Below are 17,272 nucleotides of genomic sequence, written 5' to 3'. Positions count from 1 at the left end.
TTTCGGGAGAAGTTGGTGGCTCAACGTAAACCATATTTTTTATGTATCCTCATAAGAAAAAATCTAGTTTCGTCAAATCTGGTGATCTAGCGGGCCACCGTACAGGCCCATTCCGTCCTATCCATTTATTGGGAAATACTTCATTTAGATGATCTCTCACTTCTGCCGAATAGTGAGCAGGTGCACCATCATGTTGTAACCACATTCTATTGCGGAGGTCAAGAGGAATATCATCTAACAAACCTGGTAAATCATTTCGTAAGAAATTGAGATACATTGCACCATTCATATGTCCCTCAAAAAAGTATGGACCAATTACATATTCTCCAATGATGCCTCCCCAGACATTTATCGACCACCTATGTTGATAATCCACCTGTCTCAATAAGTGAGGATTTTCTGTCGCATAATAATGGTAATTATGTCGATTTACAAATCCATTTTTATGGAATGTCGATTCATCCGACCATAAAATATTATTGAAAAAATATTGGTTTCGACGAATTTTGTTCATGGCCCAATTGCAAAATCTCACTCTTTTCTCGAAATCAGCATACAGTAGTTCTTGATGTAACTGAACGTGGTATGGATGCAAGCGATGTTTCTTCAATACTCGTTGCACTGATCTCTCACTTATATCCACTATTTCCCCAATTTGTCGTTGACTTCTACTAGGATCTTCTTCAACAGCAAGAAGAACTTGCAATTCATTATCTTCATTAGTAGCTGGCTTGATGCGCTCATGTTTGGAATAATTAATAGATCCAGTTTCAACGAATCGTCCCAAGACCTTTCGGAAAGATCTTTCATCTGGATGCCTTCTATCTGGATACCGTTGAGAATAAATTCTACTTGCCAATAAACAATTCCTGTCTGATTCACCTAATATGAAAATCATATCAATCAAATCACTTTTTGATAACAACATTCTGATGAAATTATACCGACAGTTCAACTTCACGATTGACTAAAAATTTCAATATTCATTTGCAGCCAAATATTTTGTTCTGTCATTTGCCAGACTACTTGATTTCCAATAAATATTTCATTCGCTGAAAGGTTGTTTTAGACCGAAAAAATATGGCACAAATTCCGAGATTTTTGAAATTATTGTAACTATTCAAGAACGTCCATTTTGTGGTGTAATTCGCAACTTGTTTATCTAGCAACAGGTAATTTTAGGAATGGGCGATATTTTAAGGAAAGGGTATTTTTTGTATATTCTTATCAGTCGTCAAATGGATTTCGCTTTGAAAAAATGACCATTTTTCGAAAGAAATGCTCATTTAAGAAAAACTATTGAACTTAGCCATAGGGAATACTTAATGAAATTTGTAGAGGTTTCGTTGGCGCTTCTTATGGATCAATAATATACAGGGTGTTCCATTTAATATAAGGAAGATTTTGCAAATTTTCATTTACAATATTTGGCAAGCGGTTTTTCATACCCTGTATATCACAGGTCGATTTCAGATATATCGTTTGAGAGAGTTACCAATGTAGAATATTCGACCAAAAAAAATTTCAACTGGACTTGGCACCACTTTATAATTTCAAATATTCTGAGTGACGAATATTGGAAAAAAAAACCTGTCATGCTAGATATCTCGAAAACCATCAATATTTTCGAAGTGCAGATATACATAAAGTTTATTTTATTTTCTATGAAGAAACCGAAAAAGCGATAAAAAATATAGGTTGCCATTTAAAAAGACACAGTTGGGATCCGCCCAGAAAAAATCGAACACCCTGTGTGACCGCCAATATTTTTATTTTGTCGAGCTCGAGCAATAAGGTAATATTATAGAAAATTAGATTCCTATCTGCTTCCTATATAGAGATATGGAACACCGCGCCACTGTTGCAGGACCCTGTATATATATATTTATCATGTCCTTTTTATATTACAGCCCTAACTATAAATTATTTTTGATTTGGGTATTTCAGTCAATATTTGCGTGCTATGGAAACACTATTTTTTGTTATTCAAGCTTTCGGAAAGTATATTTTTCTCCTTTATCAAGAATATCTACAAAATAAAGATCATGTGAACATTATACAGCAATAGATATGTTACAAAAACTCACCAAAGTTAGTATAAAATATAAAAAAAAGCATATAAATCCAAACATAAAAAGAAAAGTCAAATGCAAAATTTGAGGTTGAAAATTTTGAATTTTGTTACAGCACCAGAGAAAATGTGATTATTATAATATTAACACATACAGTGAGTGAAAAATTATTAGTAATATGATATTGAAATTATTTTTTCAATTTTATTCATCAAAAGTTAAAATATAATTGTAAATTTGACTTAAATTTTGTATTTCTGATTTTTTGTTTAAATTATTATTATGTTTACTTATGTGAAGAGATAACATGTTCAGCTAGTCCACAGCTATATATATATATATATATATATATATATATATATATATATATATATATATATATATAAATTACAGAAGTATAAGGCAACCTTGGCTTAAAAATATTTCCTAAAAAGGAAAACATAAATGTTGAAGCAGGTAATCCACTAGAGCTTGAAAGTATTGAATGCAATTGTCCTATTAGAAACATGGCGAAGTTTTGGTGGTGCTCCAATCGATTATAAACAATGTATCCAGGACGTTGTGACAATATGACAGATAGATGTTTTTTTCGACATCATATAATAATAGTGTCTTCGACATCCCAAAGGGATATCATGGAATACTCCCCGATATTGTGATATTATGATATTATGAGAACATTTGTGAGATGGAACCATGTAGGCCAGATTAAGAATCTCCATATCGTCGTTTTTGTTTCATTGTGAGCACACGTAGCAAAACTGTCTCGCGTTCAGATTTTTTATGTCTAAATTTACTTTCAAGAGGTTACACTACGAAAGTCCTACTCTGTTTGTGAGTTCAAAAATTTTCACCGGTTCTACCACTGTTATATTGATTTGTTCATATTTTTATTAGTTTGCCTTTGAATTGTGTATAATATGACCCTGTAGATAATAAAAACAAAATGTTTTGGATATTTACTGATGGATTTGTCAAAGAAAAAGTCAATAAAAGTTTATCCCGACTGAAAGTAGGATTTATTGGGCATTTTAGAATTTGATAATTAGGAAACAACAACCACACAACATTATTATTGTCAATGAAAAAACAGTTTTCTCCAGATCTGTTTTGATGTTGGTTTAGCTCTTCAAATGAAAGTAACATGATAACGACCAACATTTTCTATGTTTTCCAATTCACGATTCCATTATTTTTCCTTACGCTGTTTTCAATTGATCACAAATAACATTTTAATAATAAGGGCAATTCTACAGCATGCTGAATAAATGATGAGGGTCATCAATCGAATAAGTTCTACTGCATGTGTTATGAAAATTTTCAAGACAAATTTCTATTTCGTATCTCACCTATTTCCCTGACAAAGAAAATTAAGTCCCATTTTTCACATATATTTTCAGTCGAACTCTCGCTTGCATGGAAATCTTCTAGGTTGTCTGGTGATCTGAATTTTCCTAATGGACTATTTGGCTGTTGGTCCTGAAAATTGAAACAATAATATAACAGGAATATATTGGAATCCTTGGATAACTTTGGGATGAAGAACCAATCGGAAGGGAGCCAACTGTAAAATATAATACTTGTGATGCACTGTTTGGAACCTTTGGTGTAGTAATGAATATTACTGGAGTTTTTTCCTAACACCAAATCGTTATTTTTAATATTCCTTTTGAAGATGATCATTTGGTGACCGAAGGTGTTAAAAATAACTATTTGGTGTTGGGAAAAAACTCCAGTAATACTGTAAAATGTAAGGTGAGACAAAATTCTGCTCTAAGATTGTAAGACTGAGCTCCTCTTTCAGGTTCATGGCAGAAAACATGGTTTTACTTCTCAAAAGGCTATGAGAGAAAATTATGGGTAAAAATCAAGTATTATTTACGTAAATGAACTCACGACGAAAAACGACAAAAACTTCGCGGTTGAAGTTTCAAAAGGTGAAGGGTGCAGAATGAACAGTTATCGTGTGAAAATTTTCGGCAGAAACACTTGATTGGCAGACAAGTCGAAAACCGAAATTTACTGTGGGAGGAGAAATCTTCATTTCAGTTGCATTTCGGAAACTGACGAGCTCAGAAGTGACATTGAGACTGATCTGGGAATTTCATTAGTTCGGACTTCCATTGTCCAATATGATTTGAAATCTCTGAAATAAATGGAAATTAAAAAGAATAGCTGAAAATAAAAATTATACTAAGCATTGAGAAAAAATTGAGAAAAAAATTGAAAATTGAACAATTGAAGCGCAATAAACAACTACAAATCAAAATATTTCAAGCCAAGTTACTTCACGACGTCCACAATCGTCTTCAATGACTCCGAGAGATGACTATTTATATCAATATATATATATATATATATATATATATATATATATATATATATATATATATATATATATATCCACGATTGTGGATACTAACAATCGAAACGTCGTGAAGTAACTTGGCTAGAAATTTTTAAAAACTTTCGATTTTTATTGTTCCATTTTCAATTTTTTGCTCAATTTTTATTTTATTGTAATTTCTTTTCAGGGTTTCTTCTTGCTTAGTATAATTGTTATTTTCAGCTATTCTTTTTAGTTTCCATTTGTTATTTCAGATATTTCAAATCATATCATATTAGACAATGTGTGTCCGAACTAATGAAATTGACCATGAAACATGGTCTGGAAATGTCTTGAAGAACTGAGGAAACAGGCGATCAGAAATAGATTGACTATACAGGGCTTTTCATGATGAGCGTTAATTAGCCGTTTCTGACGAACTATTCAACGGATCAACCTGAAAATTTCACAGTATGCATAAATCAATATGACCTACACGCCTGAAATATTTCAGACGAAGCGGCGTTGTCGCTTCTACTATAAAGTAGCGGCTTCTTTGATTTTTCAAATGGAACACCCCGTATATAATATCATATAATGATTCATTATCCTTTGTCAACAAATTCATATACTATTTCTCTATACCTATCTATTACCGTTTAAAAGATATAAATAAATTTCGATATTTTTTTTACCAAACATGAACTTTTATAAATGCTGATAATCTTGAACTCTCTTGCACTAAAACGATCAAATTTGAAATGGAGTGGAGTGATACCATGAGTTATTTTCATTTTCCTCATACAGGGTCTTCAAAAAATGCAGATACTTTGATCTCATGAAAAAATGAGTGGAACTCAATTTTTTCAAACGGAAAGTGACGTGGTTTTCTTGCTCGTTTTTTCAAATTCATCACTTATTTTGGATATTCAACATTTTTTTTTTATACTTAGTAATATTTCTTTTTGATCCAGTTTTTTAACTGTCTCAGATCAGTCAATTCGAAATTGGTATGTACCTACCTTAGAAAAAGTTACAATTTGTATACATTGAGGCATTGGTCTCTAACGTACAACAGTACACATTAATATTTTTTAATAGTGTGCTTTGGAAAAATAAATAAACCAATTATTTAACGTCAGACTTTCGTTGGTGGTTTTGACTGATTGTGATAGCTACCAATTATAATAGAATAATGTCAAGATTATGTTACAGTAATGAAGATTTCTTGAATATATTAATAATTCATGGTGAGTGCTATAGAATTGCAAGTAGAACATGCCGAGTATTTCATGAAAGATATCCACAACTTCCGAAGCCGAATAATAATGTGATAAATCGACTACTAAAAAACTGTAGGTTGAATGGAACCTTCCGTTCAAAAATCATTCGTAGGAAGACTAAAGTGGATGATGATGACAATGGTATAACAGTTTTGGGATACTTTCATGCATTTCCAAATGCTTCTCTGCACGAGGCTGAAAGGGAGATAGGTATACCCTACGTGACAATTTGTCGAATTCTTAATAAGCATAAATGGCATCCCTATAAGTTCTACTGTGTCCAACATTTGAAAGAGACTGATTTACCTCGTAGAGTGGAATTTTTTGAATGGTTACTTGTCAAGACTCAAGAGGATGAACATTTTCTTGACAATATCATATGGACAGATGAGGCCAAGGTCACAAAAAATGGAGTTTTCAATAGACACAACAGTCATTATTGGGCGCCAGAAAATCCCCATGTTGTCCGCCAAAGGGATTTTCATGAAAGTGCATTCTTTCATTCAATGTATTTTGTGCCATAAAGAATGAGTCAATTTTTTATATCGAGTTTTATGATGATAATTTGAATGCATCAAAATATGAAGATTTACTGAGGAATGGAATTCAAATGATTTTAAATAATAGACCAGGAAGAGAACGTGTATCAAATGGATGGTGCTCCATCCCATAATTCTCATTCAGTCAGCGAAGCTTTAATCGAAATCTTCGAAGACAGATGGATTGGTAATAATGGACCTTTTCGTTGGCCTCCTAGAACACCAGATGGCAATCCCCCACATAGCAATGGATATTCCAGGTATATTTCATGAATATACATTTAAGGATATTGTATTATGCTATGAATATGCCATGGATATATATATCTTCTGGAGAATATTCCCTGGAAGTGCTCCTGGCGAACCTTTGATATATTTTAAGAATATTCCTTGGGAATATTCTTGGAATATCTTATAATATTCTTAGAATATGTAAGGTATATTCTATTAAGAATATTCCAGGAATAGAACCCGAGGAATATTCATAAAATATTCAGGATATTCTTAGTTTATTGTAGGTATATACAATAGGGAAACACCATAGAATATTCTTTAAATACATTTTATGAATATTCTAGGAATATTTGGAATATTCCAAGAATGTGACGAGTAAACGCTATTAGGCATGTATATATTGCATTTTGATGCAAGATTCACACAAGTAATAAAACACATAATATTCATAAACAAATATATTTTAAAAACAATATACACTGAAATATTTGACGTTTCAACCGATATTAAAAATAAAAAATCTAATTCAAAATATTTATTCACTGAATAAAATATTCCTGAATACTGTCATATTACAAATATTAGAAATGTATTCAAATCAGGATGTTCCTACTCTCAAACAAATGTATACTAAAAAATATACTAAAATAACTCTGTGAATTCATCAGCACTAATTAAAAAATTATAAATATATCATTTCATTGAAAAAGAAAAAATGAATTACATCAAGAAATAGGTTAGGTTAGGTTTCTCACTTAAAAAAATAAACCCACAAATGAAGTATTTAAAATGAGTGGTATGATGGGTTCTTCAATGAATTTCACTTACTTAAAGTTATCCAAACTTTGCTCACCAGAATAGTTTTCCTTATATTTGTCCAACAATGCATCAGCTAGTGTTTCAATAGTAATACCTGGAAAAAAATGTACATTAACGTTCATTATCACTATTTGAAAGTGGCACAATAAAACTGGAATAAAAATCAAATAGATATTTTTCGCATAGGTTACTCATAAACATTTACAACATTTTATGACTTGGAGAGCAACTTGCATTGTCTTGTTAAAAAGTACTCATTACGTTTTCAGTTCCTTGGCGCACCTGCCTGTACCAGGTACCACTCTGTTTCCTTTTGGGCAAATTGATACTATTTTGAAAACGAGTGATAAAAATTATGAAAACAAATGATACAAAAGAATGTGTCATTCACTTACTTTTCTCTATTGAAGATACACAACTGAAATCACTCTAGTTCAAACATGTACTTAGTCAAACCAACAAATCCCACACACCAACTCTCCTCGAACCTAAAATGAGGTATAGTAGGTTAATCACCATGACTTTACTATTGATACTATTGCATTTTACTTACTTTTCTTGAAGACTGAATATATGCAACTCTCCTGTTTGAAGATCCAAAATCAAACTATTCGCTGTACTGCAAATTGGACAACCCCAAATTATAAATGGTACACTGAACGTGACAGAATTATACTTTGATAATAACACCAACACACCATGCATTACACACGCGAACCTGCCACGTCAACCGCCATGTGTTGAATCAAATGTCGAATTTAACGCAAAGGTACCATGCATTAAGGGACAGCCGCTTTCACAGTGCTTATTCGACTGTCGCGCGCTACACTTCAATTGACCAATGAGAAACGTTTACTCCAATTCTTCACTTCCCCATTTCCCTGTTTCCAGGATTTTTCGCTTTGTAAATAAATAATTTCAAATACAAAAAGACAAATAGGATGAGAATTAACCAATTTATTGATGCAATTGGTTCATTTATTGGCCCATTCAAAATTTTTTGTCGTTTCCAACAGTTGCTGTTGGAGCAATTCATCCAGAATCTTCGCGTTGAGTTCAAAAACTGGTTAACACTATCAGGGTTATATACATTAGGTTATGCATTCGATTAAGATCTTCAAATATTTTTGTTTCTAATAATATTGAATTATTTGAATACGTTATTATAAGATAATTCAAAATTCCATTGTATAGATTATTCCAAAATATACCGTGGGGATATATTCTAAGAATATACCATATGGTATATTCGATCGACAATATTCTTAGATTATTCAAGGGAGAATAATCCATTTATAGACATCCTATGCACATTCTTTCGGGAATAATCCTGCCATATTCATTCAAGCATATTCTATGAATATTCTAAAGACATGTATATATTCCAAGAATATTCTATGAATATTTGGAATATATACGTTCGTTTTATGATATACAGGGAATATTCCATGAATATCTGGTGCTGTGTGGGCCATTAGATTATTTCGTGTGGGGTTCCATTGAAAATATGGTTTACTCTACTCCAATAACAACAATGGAAGATATGAAATCGAGACTTACAACTGCTTTCAATAGTTTGACTCCAGACTTGATCAGAAGCGCTACACATGACAATCTTTTGAAGAGATTACATGTTTGTTTAAGTAGAGGTGGAGATGTGTTTGAACATATTCTGAAATACACTGACGATTAAAATCTGTTTAAAATCTGTTTTTCCGTTAACCAGCTGTCGCACCCCTACGAACGACAACCCTCAGAAGTCGAAACTTATGCGAGCTAAGGATTAACGAGGTCTTACCTTTTAACGTGTGATTCCTAACACGGGTTGGACGATAGCAAGTGAAGATCGATCGTTCAGACTGGGGCTTGAACCACCGACCAACACGGCAGTCAATTCGAGTGAGTGAACAAAGCACCCACGCCGAACCGCTTGGCTAACATATTAATTTATGGGTTTATTATTTTCAGTTCGTGTTTTAGCGTTAATAAAACTATTGTTTGAAGAGAAGTTTCATTCGATGGTTGAGGAGTATTTTAATAATTATCTTTTCATTGTATTATCTGTGACTAATTGAGAAACATCAAACGAAATCTGTTTTACAAAAATGAGTGATGAACAAGGAAACCATGTCAATTTCCGTTTAAAACAGTTTATCTCGAAAACGGTTCAAAATACAAGTAGTTTTATCTGAACAAAGTTAATCTAAAATTGGATGTAGAGCTCAAACATGTTGAAATATACAGGGTGTTCCATTTGAAAAAATTGAGTTCCACTCATTTTTTCATGAGATCAAAGTATCTGCATTTTTTGAAGACCCTGTATGAGGCAAATGAAAATATGACTCGGAGTGAAGATCCTCATAGTATCACTCCACTCCATTTCAAATTTGATCGTTTTAGTGCAAGAGAGTTCAAGATCATCAGCATTTATAAAAGTTTATGTTTGGTAAAAAAAATATCGAAATTAATTTATATCTTCTAAACGGTAATAGATAGGTACAGGGAAATAGTACATGAATTTGTTGACAAAGTGATAATGAATCATAATATGATATTATATACGGGGTGTTCCATTTGAAAAATCAAAGAAGCCGCTACTTTATAGTAGAAGCGACAACGCCGCTTCGTCTGAAATATTTTAGGCGTGTAGGTCATATCGACTTATGCATACTGTGGAATTTTCAGGTTGATTCGTTGAATAGTTTGATAGAAACGGCTAATTAACGCTCATCATGAAAAGCCCTGTATACTGAATGCCTCGACACTCGGAACTCGCTGTAACGAAAGAGCTGATGAGTATGACAGACACGGATCTTCAACTCCATATCTAGGCTTTGAACTAGCTGTGAGGGCATGGAACCAGATCAGAAAATGAGTCTACAAAAGTACTGGAAAAACACACCCGGGAACATACACGGAGAAATTTCATAAATACATGCCGTATGGTAGAAAAGATCCTAGTCCTAATTAATATGTGAGTTTATAATGTATCACATGACTCTCTGAAAATTCAGTAGGAGCTTGTGTTCCAAAACCAATAATATTTATAGATAACAAAGGATCGGTTCTCTAAAAAAACATAATTTTCTTCAACTGAAAGTATGCCTAAAAAGATTTTCAAAAATTTAATAGTGAAAAAAAATTATTCGAAAGTTTCATGCCAGAGTTAGGGTATATCAATTTTTGACATGAAATATTTCATTTTGAAGAATAAGATACCTTGAATTATGAATACTCTGATTCGTTACTTGATGAATATTGATAACACTGAAGGATAATTACAGAATTATCACAATAAATTTCATTCAAAAGGCGTTTTGCTATACGGCAACTTCATCTATTAGACTGATACATTGAAGTATTCTATAATGTCTTTTATATAACACAGTAAGTAATGACAAAACTTATTGTCATTACTGTGTTATATGAAAGAATGTCATTTTTATTCCGTGTTTGGTGTTTCGTTTAGTTTTCTTTACCTCAAAACTTCTTTAATTTGCGGATATTCCCATTTTTTAATTTTCTTCACCACATAGTATAAAACGACATCGCTTTCCGCTGTCTGTTCCTATTTATGCTCAGATCTTTAAAACTACGCAACGGATTTTGATGCGGGCTTTTTAATATACAGAGTGATTCGAAAGGAAGGTTTGTATGTATATAGCATGTATGATATAGTGTAGAAACACTGATAATTCAAAGGTTTCTAATGTGATGTTGTAAATGAATACATTTTTTGCGCTTACATTTCAAACGCTGCCGCTGGCTGAACCTTACGAATTAGATAAAAAATGAGTAACAGTATTGTACACCTCAGGGATAACTCATAATAACCATTTTTTTTATCCTCGAGAAATAATGGCTTAATAATGAAGCGATTTTAAGCAATGCAGCAGATACAGATTAATCCTTATCCAATTAAGTATCTTAATATAGATCAATATGGCCCTTTACAGCATGTAATTTAAAGGAATATTTCGGAAGATATTACAGATTCAAAATGCAAGGATATAGCGGTTGCGGCTGTACCGGCCGGGGAGAAGGCGGCGCGTTCCTTTAAATATTGCGTCGAAGGCCGCGCTTCGCCCTATGTGATTAGCAGCGCCTGAACCCGTTTATAAGTATATTTAGTATCAGCATTGCATCCGTGTCGAGCCGGGGCGATTCCCTAGTCCTATATAAACTTGTTAGTTTATAGACCCCTGATTCGTTATCTCTGTCCACTACATATGTACTCAAGAAGTTACCAGTCTAATATGCTCTTTTTTATAGTCTTTTCATTTCTAATGATCTGATAATTTTCCTGTATATGTGGGTGTTTTGTTGGTGCTAGAGTTATTTCTAATGTTAAAGTATACTTGATTGATTGTCTGTTGAAATTATTGTTTACTGCAATTTGTTATGTCAAAATTATTCACTTATTGAAATTCTTTGTGGACATGGGGATACTGATGAGTCTGTGGATTATGGTAAGCTGATAATCATCCCCATGTCCACAAAGAATTTGAATAACGAATCGAATTTTTATCTTTAACTTCTGTAAAAAAGTATTGTTCTTCCCATTCCGAATGAAAGTGATATGTCTTCACCTTCTTACAACTGCTTGCCATAATATTATTTTTGTTGTTCTCTACTAACCCAACCGCTGGACGTTGGTTACGCGTTCAGTTTAAAACTAAGCGCAATGTCGCCGCGCCGTGCGTATTTATCCCGTTCAAAGCAATCCAGATCATTCTCGAACACTAACGCGCTGGTCCGGCTGGTCGGTTCTAGCCGATTCTAGCTTGATGGCGTCAGCTTCAGATCGCTCACCGCAACATTGCCGCTGTTTATGTTTAATATTATGACAATTAGATTTTTTTGTGGAATTTTCGAAAGCTTCTCTGATTTTTGCAGTTTGTATTTTTTAAATTAAAATCGTTGTGAGAGCTACCAGAATTGCTTCCGCGAGCTACCGGTAGCTCGCGATCGACAGGTTGGCGACCACTGGACTACGACATATTACATACAGATAATAAAAGACAAAAATTAAACCTTCTAGAATCTTTGGAAATCAATAAATGACCAACAAGAAATTATTCATTCACTATTATTGAACCTGTTTTCATAAAATCCCAATAATCAACATATTCATAAATTTACTGTTTTCTGTGACATAATGAAAACGCTTGAGGAACCTATCAGATAGCGAGATACGTGTTGCGGTTTTGTAAATTGTTCACTGGAAATCTCACAATAAAGTGTTACTTAAATATTCGATTGTTTTTTCAGAATCTACCTGTGTTGTCAGATTCAATCATTTATCTGATGAGTTTTGTCATTATTTACTGTTATATAAAAGACACTGTTGAATAGTTTGATGTACCAGTCTAACTGATGAACCAACCGTAAAGCGAAATGCGTCTTGAATAAAATTCATTGTGAACATTTTAGAACCATTATCTATGACAACTGTCCCACAATAGTAAAAATGAAATCTATCGAAAAAGTCATATCCCAAAATACTTACTGAAAAAAGAGTGAAATTCGAATCGACTGGAGAAATAATACGTGGTGACGCAAAATTGAATTTCATTATCGTCAAAGTTTTCGTGTATGACTGGATATTAGGAGTGTCTCCTCTATCGGCGAGCTGAAACAAAATTCAAAATAATTAGGAAGAAAAAACAAAAAGTGGAATCAAGTAAAGATACATTTATCTACTCATAATAGTTATAACTTGTTGCTGTTAGTAAAAATATGAGCTGAAAACATATTTTGAAACATATATCTACATAGTTATCCATACAGTCGAATTGTAGCTGTAGTCTATTGCAGTTATAACTGAAAGATCGGTTGAATAGGGTTTTGAGAGATATACCGAATTGAAATTTCAAACTTCTATGACAAAATCATCAGATACGTATTAGACGGATAGTGAAGTGAATAATTTAACAATATCTAGTCGAAAGCCAATTCGGTATTTACTGACAATATTATAAACTAACAGCAGAAAGGTAACCACTCACTAGACGATAGTTGATCCATTATATATCTGAAAATACCACCCTATGAAGTGAAATATCGTCTGTCAACCTGGGTAGCACATTACTAGGTGATGCTATGTTGTTTCACTGTCTTTTTCAACGAATATAATGGATGATCTGCAGTTTATCTTCATATTAGTGTGAGGAAGTTTAAAGGGCGGTTGCTAGCCAAAATACGAAAAAAGTTTATTGGCAACCTCAATTTTGCATGCATACATGAATTCGACTTACGATGTTGCATATGGTATCCACAATATTTAGAATTCATTCTAGAAAAATAGTTGAGAATATTGAATTGTTGGACTTCAATAATTCATATTCATATTTTCATCAACAATAATGACAACAGTGAAAGGAAATTCACTATATCAAAGAGTCCACTTTATGAAGGAAACTTCACAATATATATGAAACGCTAACACTCAACTTTTCAAATGGAACACTCTGTGTATTGAAGCCCTCTTTTGCCAAGTTTTCAATTTCCTACAAATTCATTATTATAATTTATGTTCTTACACTATTAGTATTATTTAAATTCTCAATCAATATGACAATTTCACTGATATCAGTATAAGAAAATAAATATTACGAAATGAAATCTAAAAATATTCATCTTCGCTAACTACCTCCACCGTAGGTTCTGGTAAATGCCTACCAGAAAATAAATAGTTCCCTGGCTAATACCACACTGGATATTGAATTATATCTGACAGACATTTATGAAAGATACCTCACAGAGGTAAGTCTCGCAGATGTATGTATTTCTCCTCGATACAGTATTCATACTCATTTTGATTACTGATATCAGTGTTTTATCGAGGTAGGTTTTGATAGACCAATAACATCGTTATGAAATGTGTTAATATATCCACTATTATTTTCTTAGGTATTTTTGGCGTTATTTTTATATGGAGCACAAACCACAAATATTTGACAACTAGACTGTGCCATGAAGCCTTTTCTGAAAAAAGGCAGTCACGAAAAAAAGCGATTCGATGAAAAAATCGAGACCGCTAACAAAGTAGAAAATCAGTTGACTAAATGGAATTGATATTCGCCCGCAGACAATCTAAATGATTCTGAAAGTTATTGAAATGCATTCGTACCTTATATGCAGGAGTTTATTGACCAGTATCATCATTTTCAGATTCATTTTCATTTTCAGTATCAGATTTTTGTCATTGAGCTCAACAAAAAATTCAACAGAAAATGATTTTTCATTATTAATTAATTGTCAACAAATCAAATTTTCACAAAAAAAAAAGTTAATTGTCACAATTTCCATTACTACTTAACGACAAATCCGCGAACTAGGTTAAACTAGTTGGTCACAAAATGTTTTGGGTGAAAAAATTGATTAGTTTTTTTGTTTCAAAGAGCGGGTGTGTAGGCAATTTCATTTTCAATAGATTGATAGATATAGCCGTTACTACGTGGTGGAAAATCTTAATGAACAAAAGATAATTGAAACTTTCTATGTTTTCAGCACTTTTATTTGTAACTAACGTTACTGCAGTTTTCTCCTATAAGGACATTTTCAAATGTATACATTAATGTATAAGTATAATGTATAAGTTTGAAAATGTGCAGCAACTAACGTTACTGCAGTTTCGTCCTATAAGGACATTTTCAAACTTATACATTAATGTATAAGTATAATAAGTATAAACTGCAGTAAAGTTAGTTACAAAAAAGTGGTGAAAAACAGTAAGTTTCAATTCTCTTTTCTTCAATTTCATTTTCTATCACAGCCACGTCTGACGAACATCTTACCAGAATACCTTGAAAACAGAATATGGTATATAGAGCTTAACTTCATCATACCGCACTAATCATCAGTCCATCCGGCAGATGGATAGGAAGAGGTGGTCCATGAGATAGCCTCCTCGATTTCCCGATATCACGAAAATGTTTGTTAGTTTATCTGTTGCACTCTGTATTTATGTTAACCACCTGTCACCCTCCTACGAATAACAACCTTCAGAAGTCGATAATTGTGCGAGCTAAGGCTAATTGCACACACACCGATTGTGGACGGCCGATTTTATACCGGTCGTCCAAATTCCAATAGTGAGCCACATGTGGCAACGGGAACTTGCACACATGCTTACCGGTGATCGACGCCGATCACCGGTCGGCGTGTGTGCCAGGTCCCGTACCCACATGTGGTTCACTATTGGAATTTGGACGACCGGTATAAAATCGGCAGTCCAAAATTGGTGTGTGTGCATTTAGCGTTTGAGTTAACAAGGTCTAACATTGCAATGGTGATTCCTAGTATTGAATATAGTTTATGTAAACTGTGTGTTGGTGAGAAATATAGTTAACTAATTTTCTTTTATGTTAGGCAGTCTTATTATTTCTTTCAGGAAACGGTTTCATGTTATACGTTAGTCGCACTTGAGCTCAATTGAAAAACCATATCAACTAGTTTTTCCTAAAAAATAATCATTATTTTTTAAATAATGCTCATAATTTTGTAAATCTTACATGTCACCGATATTATTCGGTTACTAATGTAGTTGTATCGAGGCTAATGTCAGAACATGATAATACATGTGAAGAAAAGAGAATTCAAACTTTATATGTTTTTACCACTTTTATTTGTAACTAACGTTATTGCAGTTTCGTCATATAAGGACATTTTCAAACTTATACATAATATACGGGCTGTTGCATTCGAAAAAATTGAGATTCAGCGTTTCAAATATTGCATATTCTTAACTATTTTTATCATTCAAAAGTTAAGTTTCGTTGGGCGTTATTTCATTTGCATAGTTTCTCAGTTTCACTGATTGAAATGAAGCCCGGCACATTCATGCTAATGCTTGTATTAGAAGTTTCATAAAGTATTTATTTTGCTGAAGATGGTCCAGTGATTTATATAGAATTTCCTTACTGTTGCAAAAAGTAGAGTCTTGTTCAATCAGCATTCGAGAACGCTTTTTTGTAGTTACTTGTTGGTTGTATTCAAAATTCAGAAATTGTATCAGGAAAGTTAGTGTCCGATGAACAGACGTTTCGCATTCGTTAGTCTTCGTCACCTTCATGTCTGAGAACGGCAACTCACTGTACTATTGAGATGTTGGTTGAACCGTCCAATACCGTGTCTCTATAGGTCCATTCCATAAATGTGTCGGTTGGGCGTCTTGTATAAGTCGAATTGATTTGAAAAACTGGTTTATTTCAGGGATAAAAGTTATTCCTGATAACATGTTCTTCAAGAATTGAAACTATAAATGCAACTATCGGTTACCAAATTCTTTCAGTTGTAAATGAGGTTTGTCAAAAAATACAAATTCTGTTCGAAAGTATAGTACTATTTCTTTCTGAAAAAAGCAGTATCGATAATTGTTATTGAAAAAAGTTGATCAGAATCGAATATGATGTTAACTAATGCAACTGCATCAATTTGCTATATCAAATTAGGCCTTGTTGTTCTTTACCAATATTTTTACCATCTAATTCAAATGAGTTTTACGGTCGTTACAGAACATGTTTTTGTCAGTGCATCCTAGATTATATGCACAATTATTTCAGCTGCAGGAAAGCCCGGAAAAACCTGCAGCACCACATCATCTGAAGATCTTGATCTAACAATGTCCTCTCTCTTATAAAACAAAATGTAGGGTTTTCCTGCAGCTGAAAAAGCAAATGCGCCACTGGAATCAATGAAGTCGTCCCGGAGCGCCAATTAATTGTTATTGTTGTTTTTATTTTATTTTTATCGTTGTTTTAATAAAACTTTTTCTGAAAAAAAAATAATAATTATTTTCAGTGAATGTTCGTTGTTATTCTAGAGGTAAGTACCGAGATTTTTTCTTTAATTTTTGCAATTGCACATTTAAAAGATGTTTATATTTCAGATCAACTTTTTTCAATATTGTCAAAATAAAGGTTAAACCAAAATCCATAATTTTCATCTGGTTTAGTGCTGCATATGAAATAACTACAATGGTAATTCCAACCTTCT

General features: G+C 32.9%; 1 protein-coding gene and 1 long non-coding RNA gene across 2 annotated transcripts in view; both read right to left on the bottom strand.

Annotated features, from left to right (window-relative positions):
- LOC111505336 (cadherin-AgCad1) overlaps positions 1-17,272 on the bottom strand; it is a 129,441-nt gene that overhangs the window by 35,711 nt on the left and 76,458 nt on the right. Inside the window, exons 21-22 of the mRNA XM_074176293.1 lie at positions 12,783-12,905; positions 3,422-3,551 (exon numbers count right to left, since the gene is read on the bottom strand). Of these exons, the coding sequence (XP_074032394.1) occupies positions 3,422-3,551; positions 12,783-12,905 (253 nt within the window). The remainder of the gene's footprint in view (positions 1-3,421; positions 3,552-12,782; positions 12,906-17,272) is intronic.
- Positions 6,528-7,993, bottom strand: LOC141482675 (uncharacterized). Its single transcript, XR_012465653.1, has 3 exons — positions 7,827-7,993; positions 7,669-7,761; positions 6,528-7,367 (listed from the first exon to the last, which is right to left on the bottom strand). It is a non-coding gene; the product is annotated as an uncharacterized lncRNA (long non-coding RNA).

The sequence above is a fragment of the Leptinotarsa decemlineata genome, unplaced genomic scaffold (assembly GCF_025532065.1).
Source record: "Leptinotarsa decemlineata unplaced genomic scaffold, Ldec_3_MD MMD2_P_RNA_scaffold_14, whole genome shotgun sequence".
Taxonomy (NCBI): domain Eukaryota; kingdom Metazoa; phylum Arthropoda; class Insecta; order Coleoptera; family Chrysomelidae; genus Leptinotarsa; species Leptinotarsa decemlineata.
This window is presented reverse-complemented; position numbering and strand designations above follow the sequence as displayed.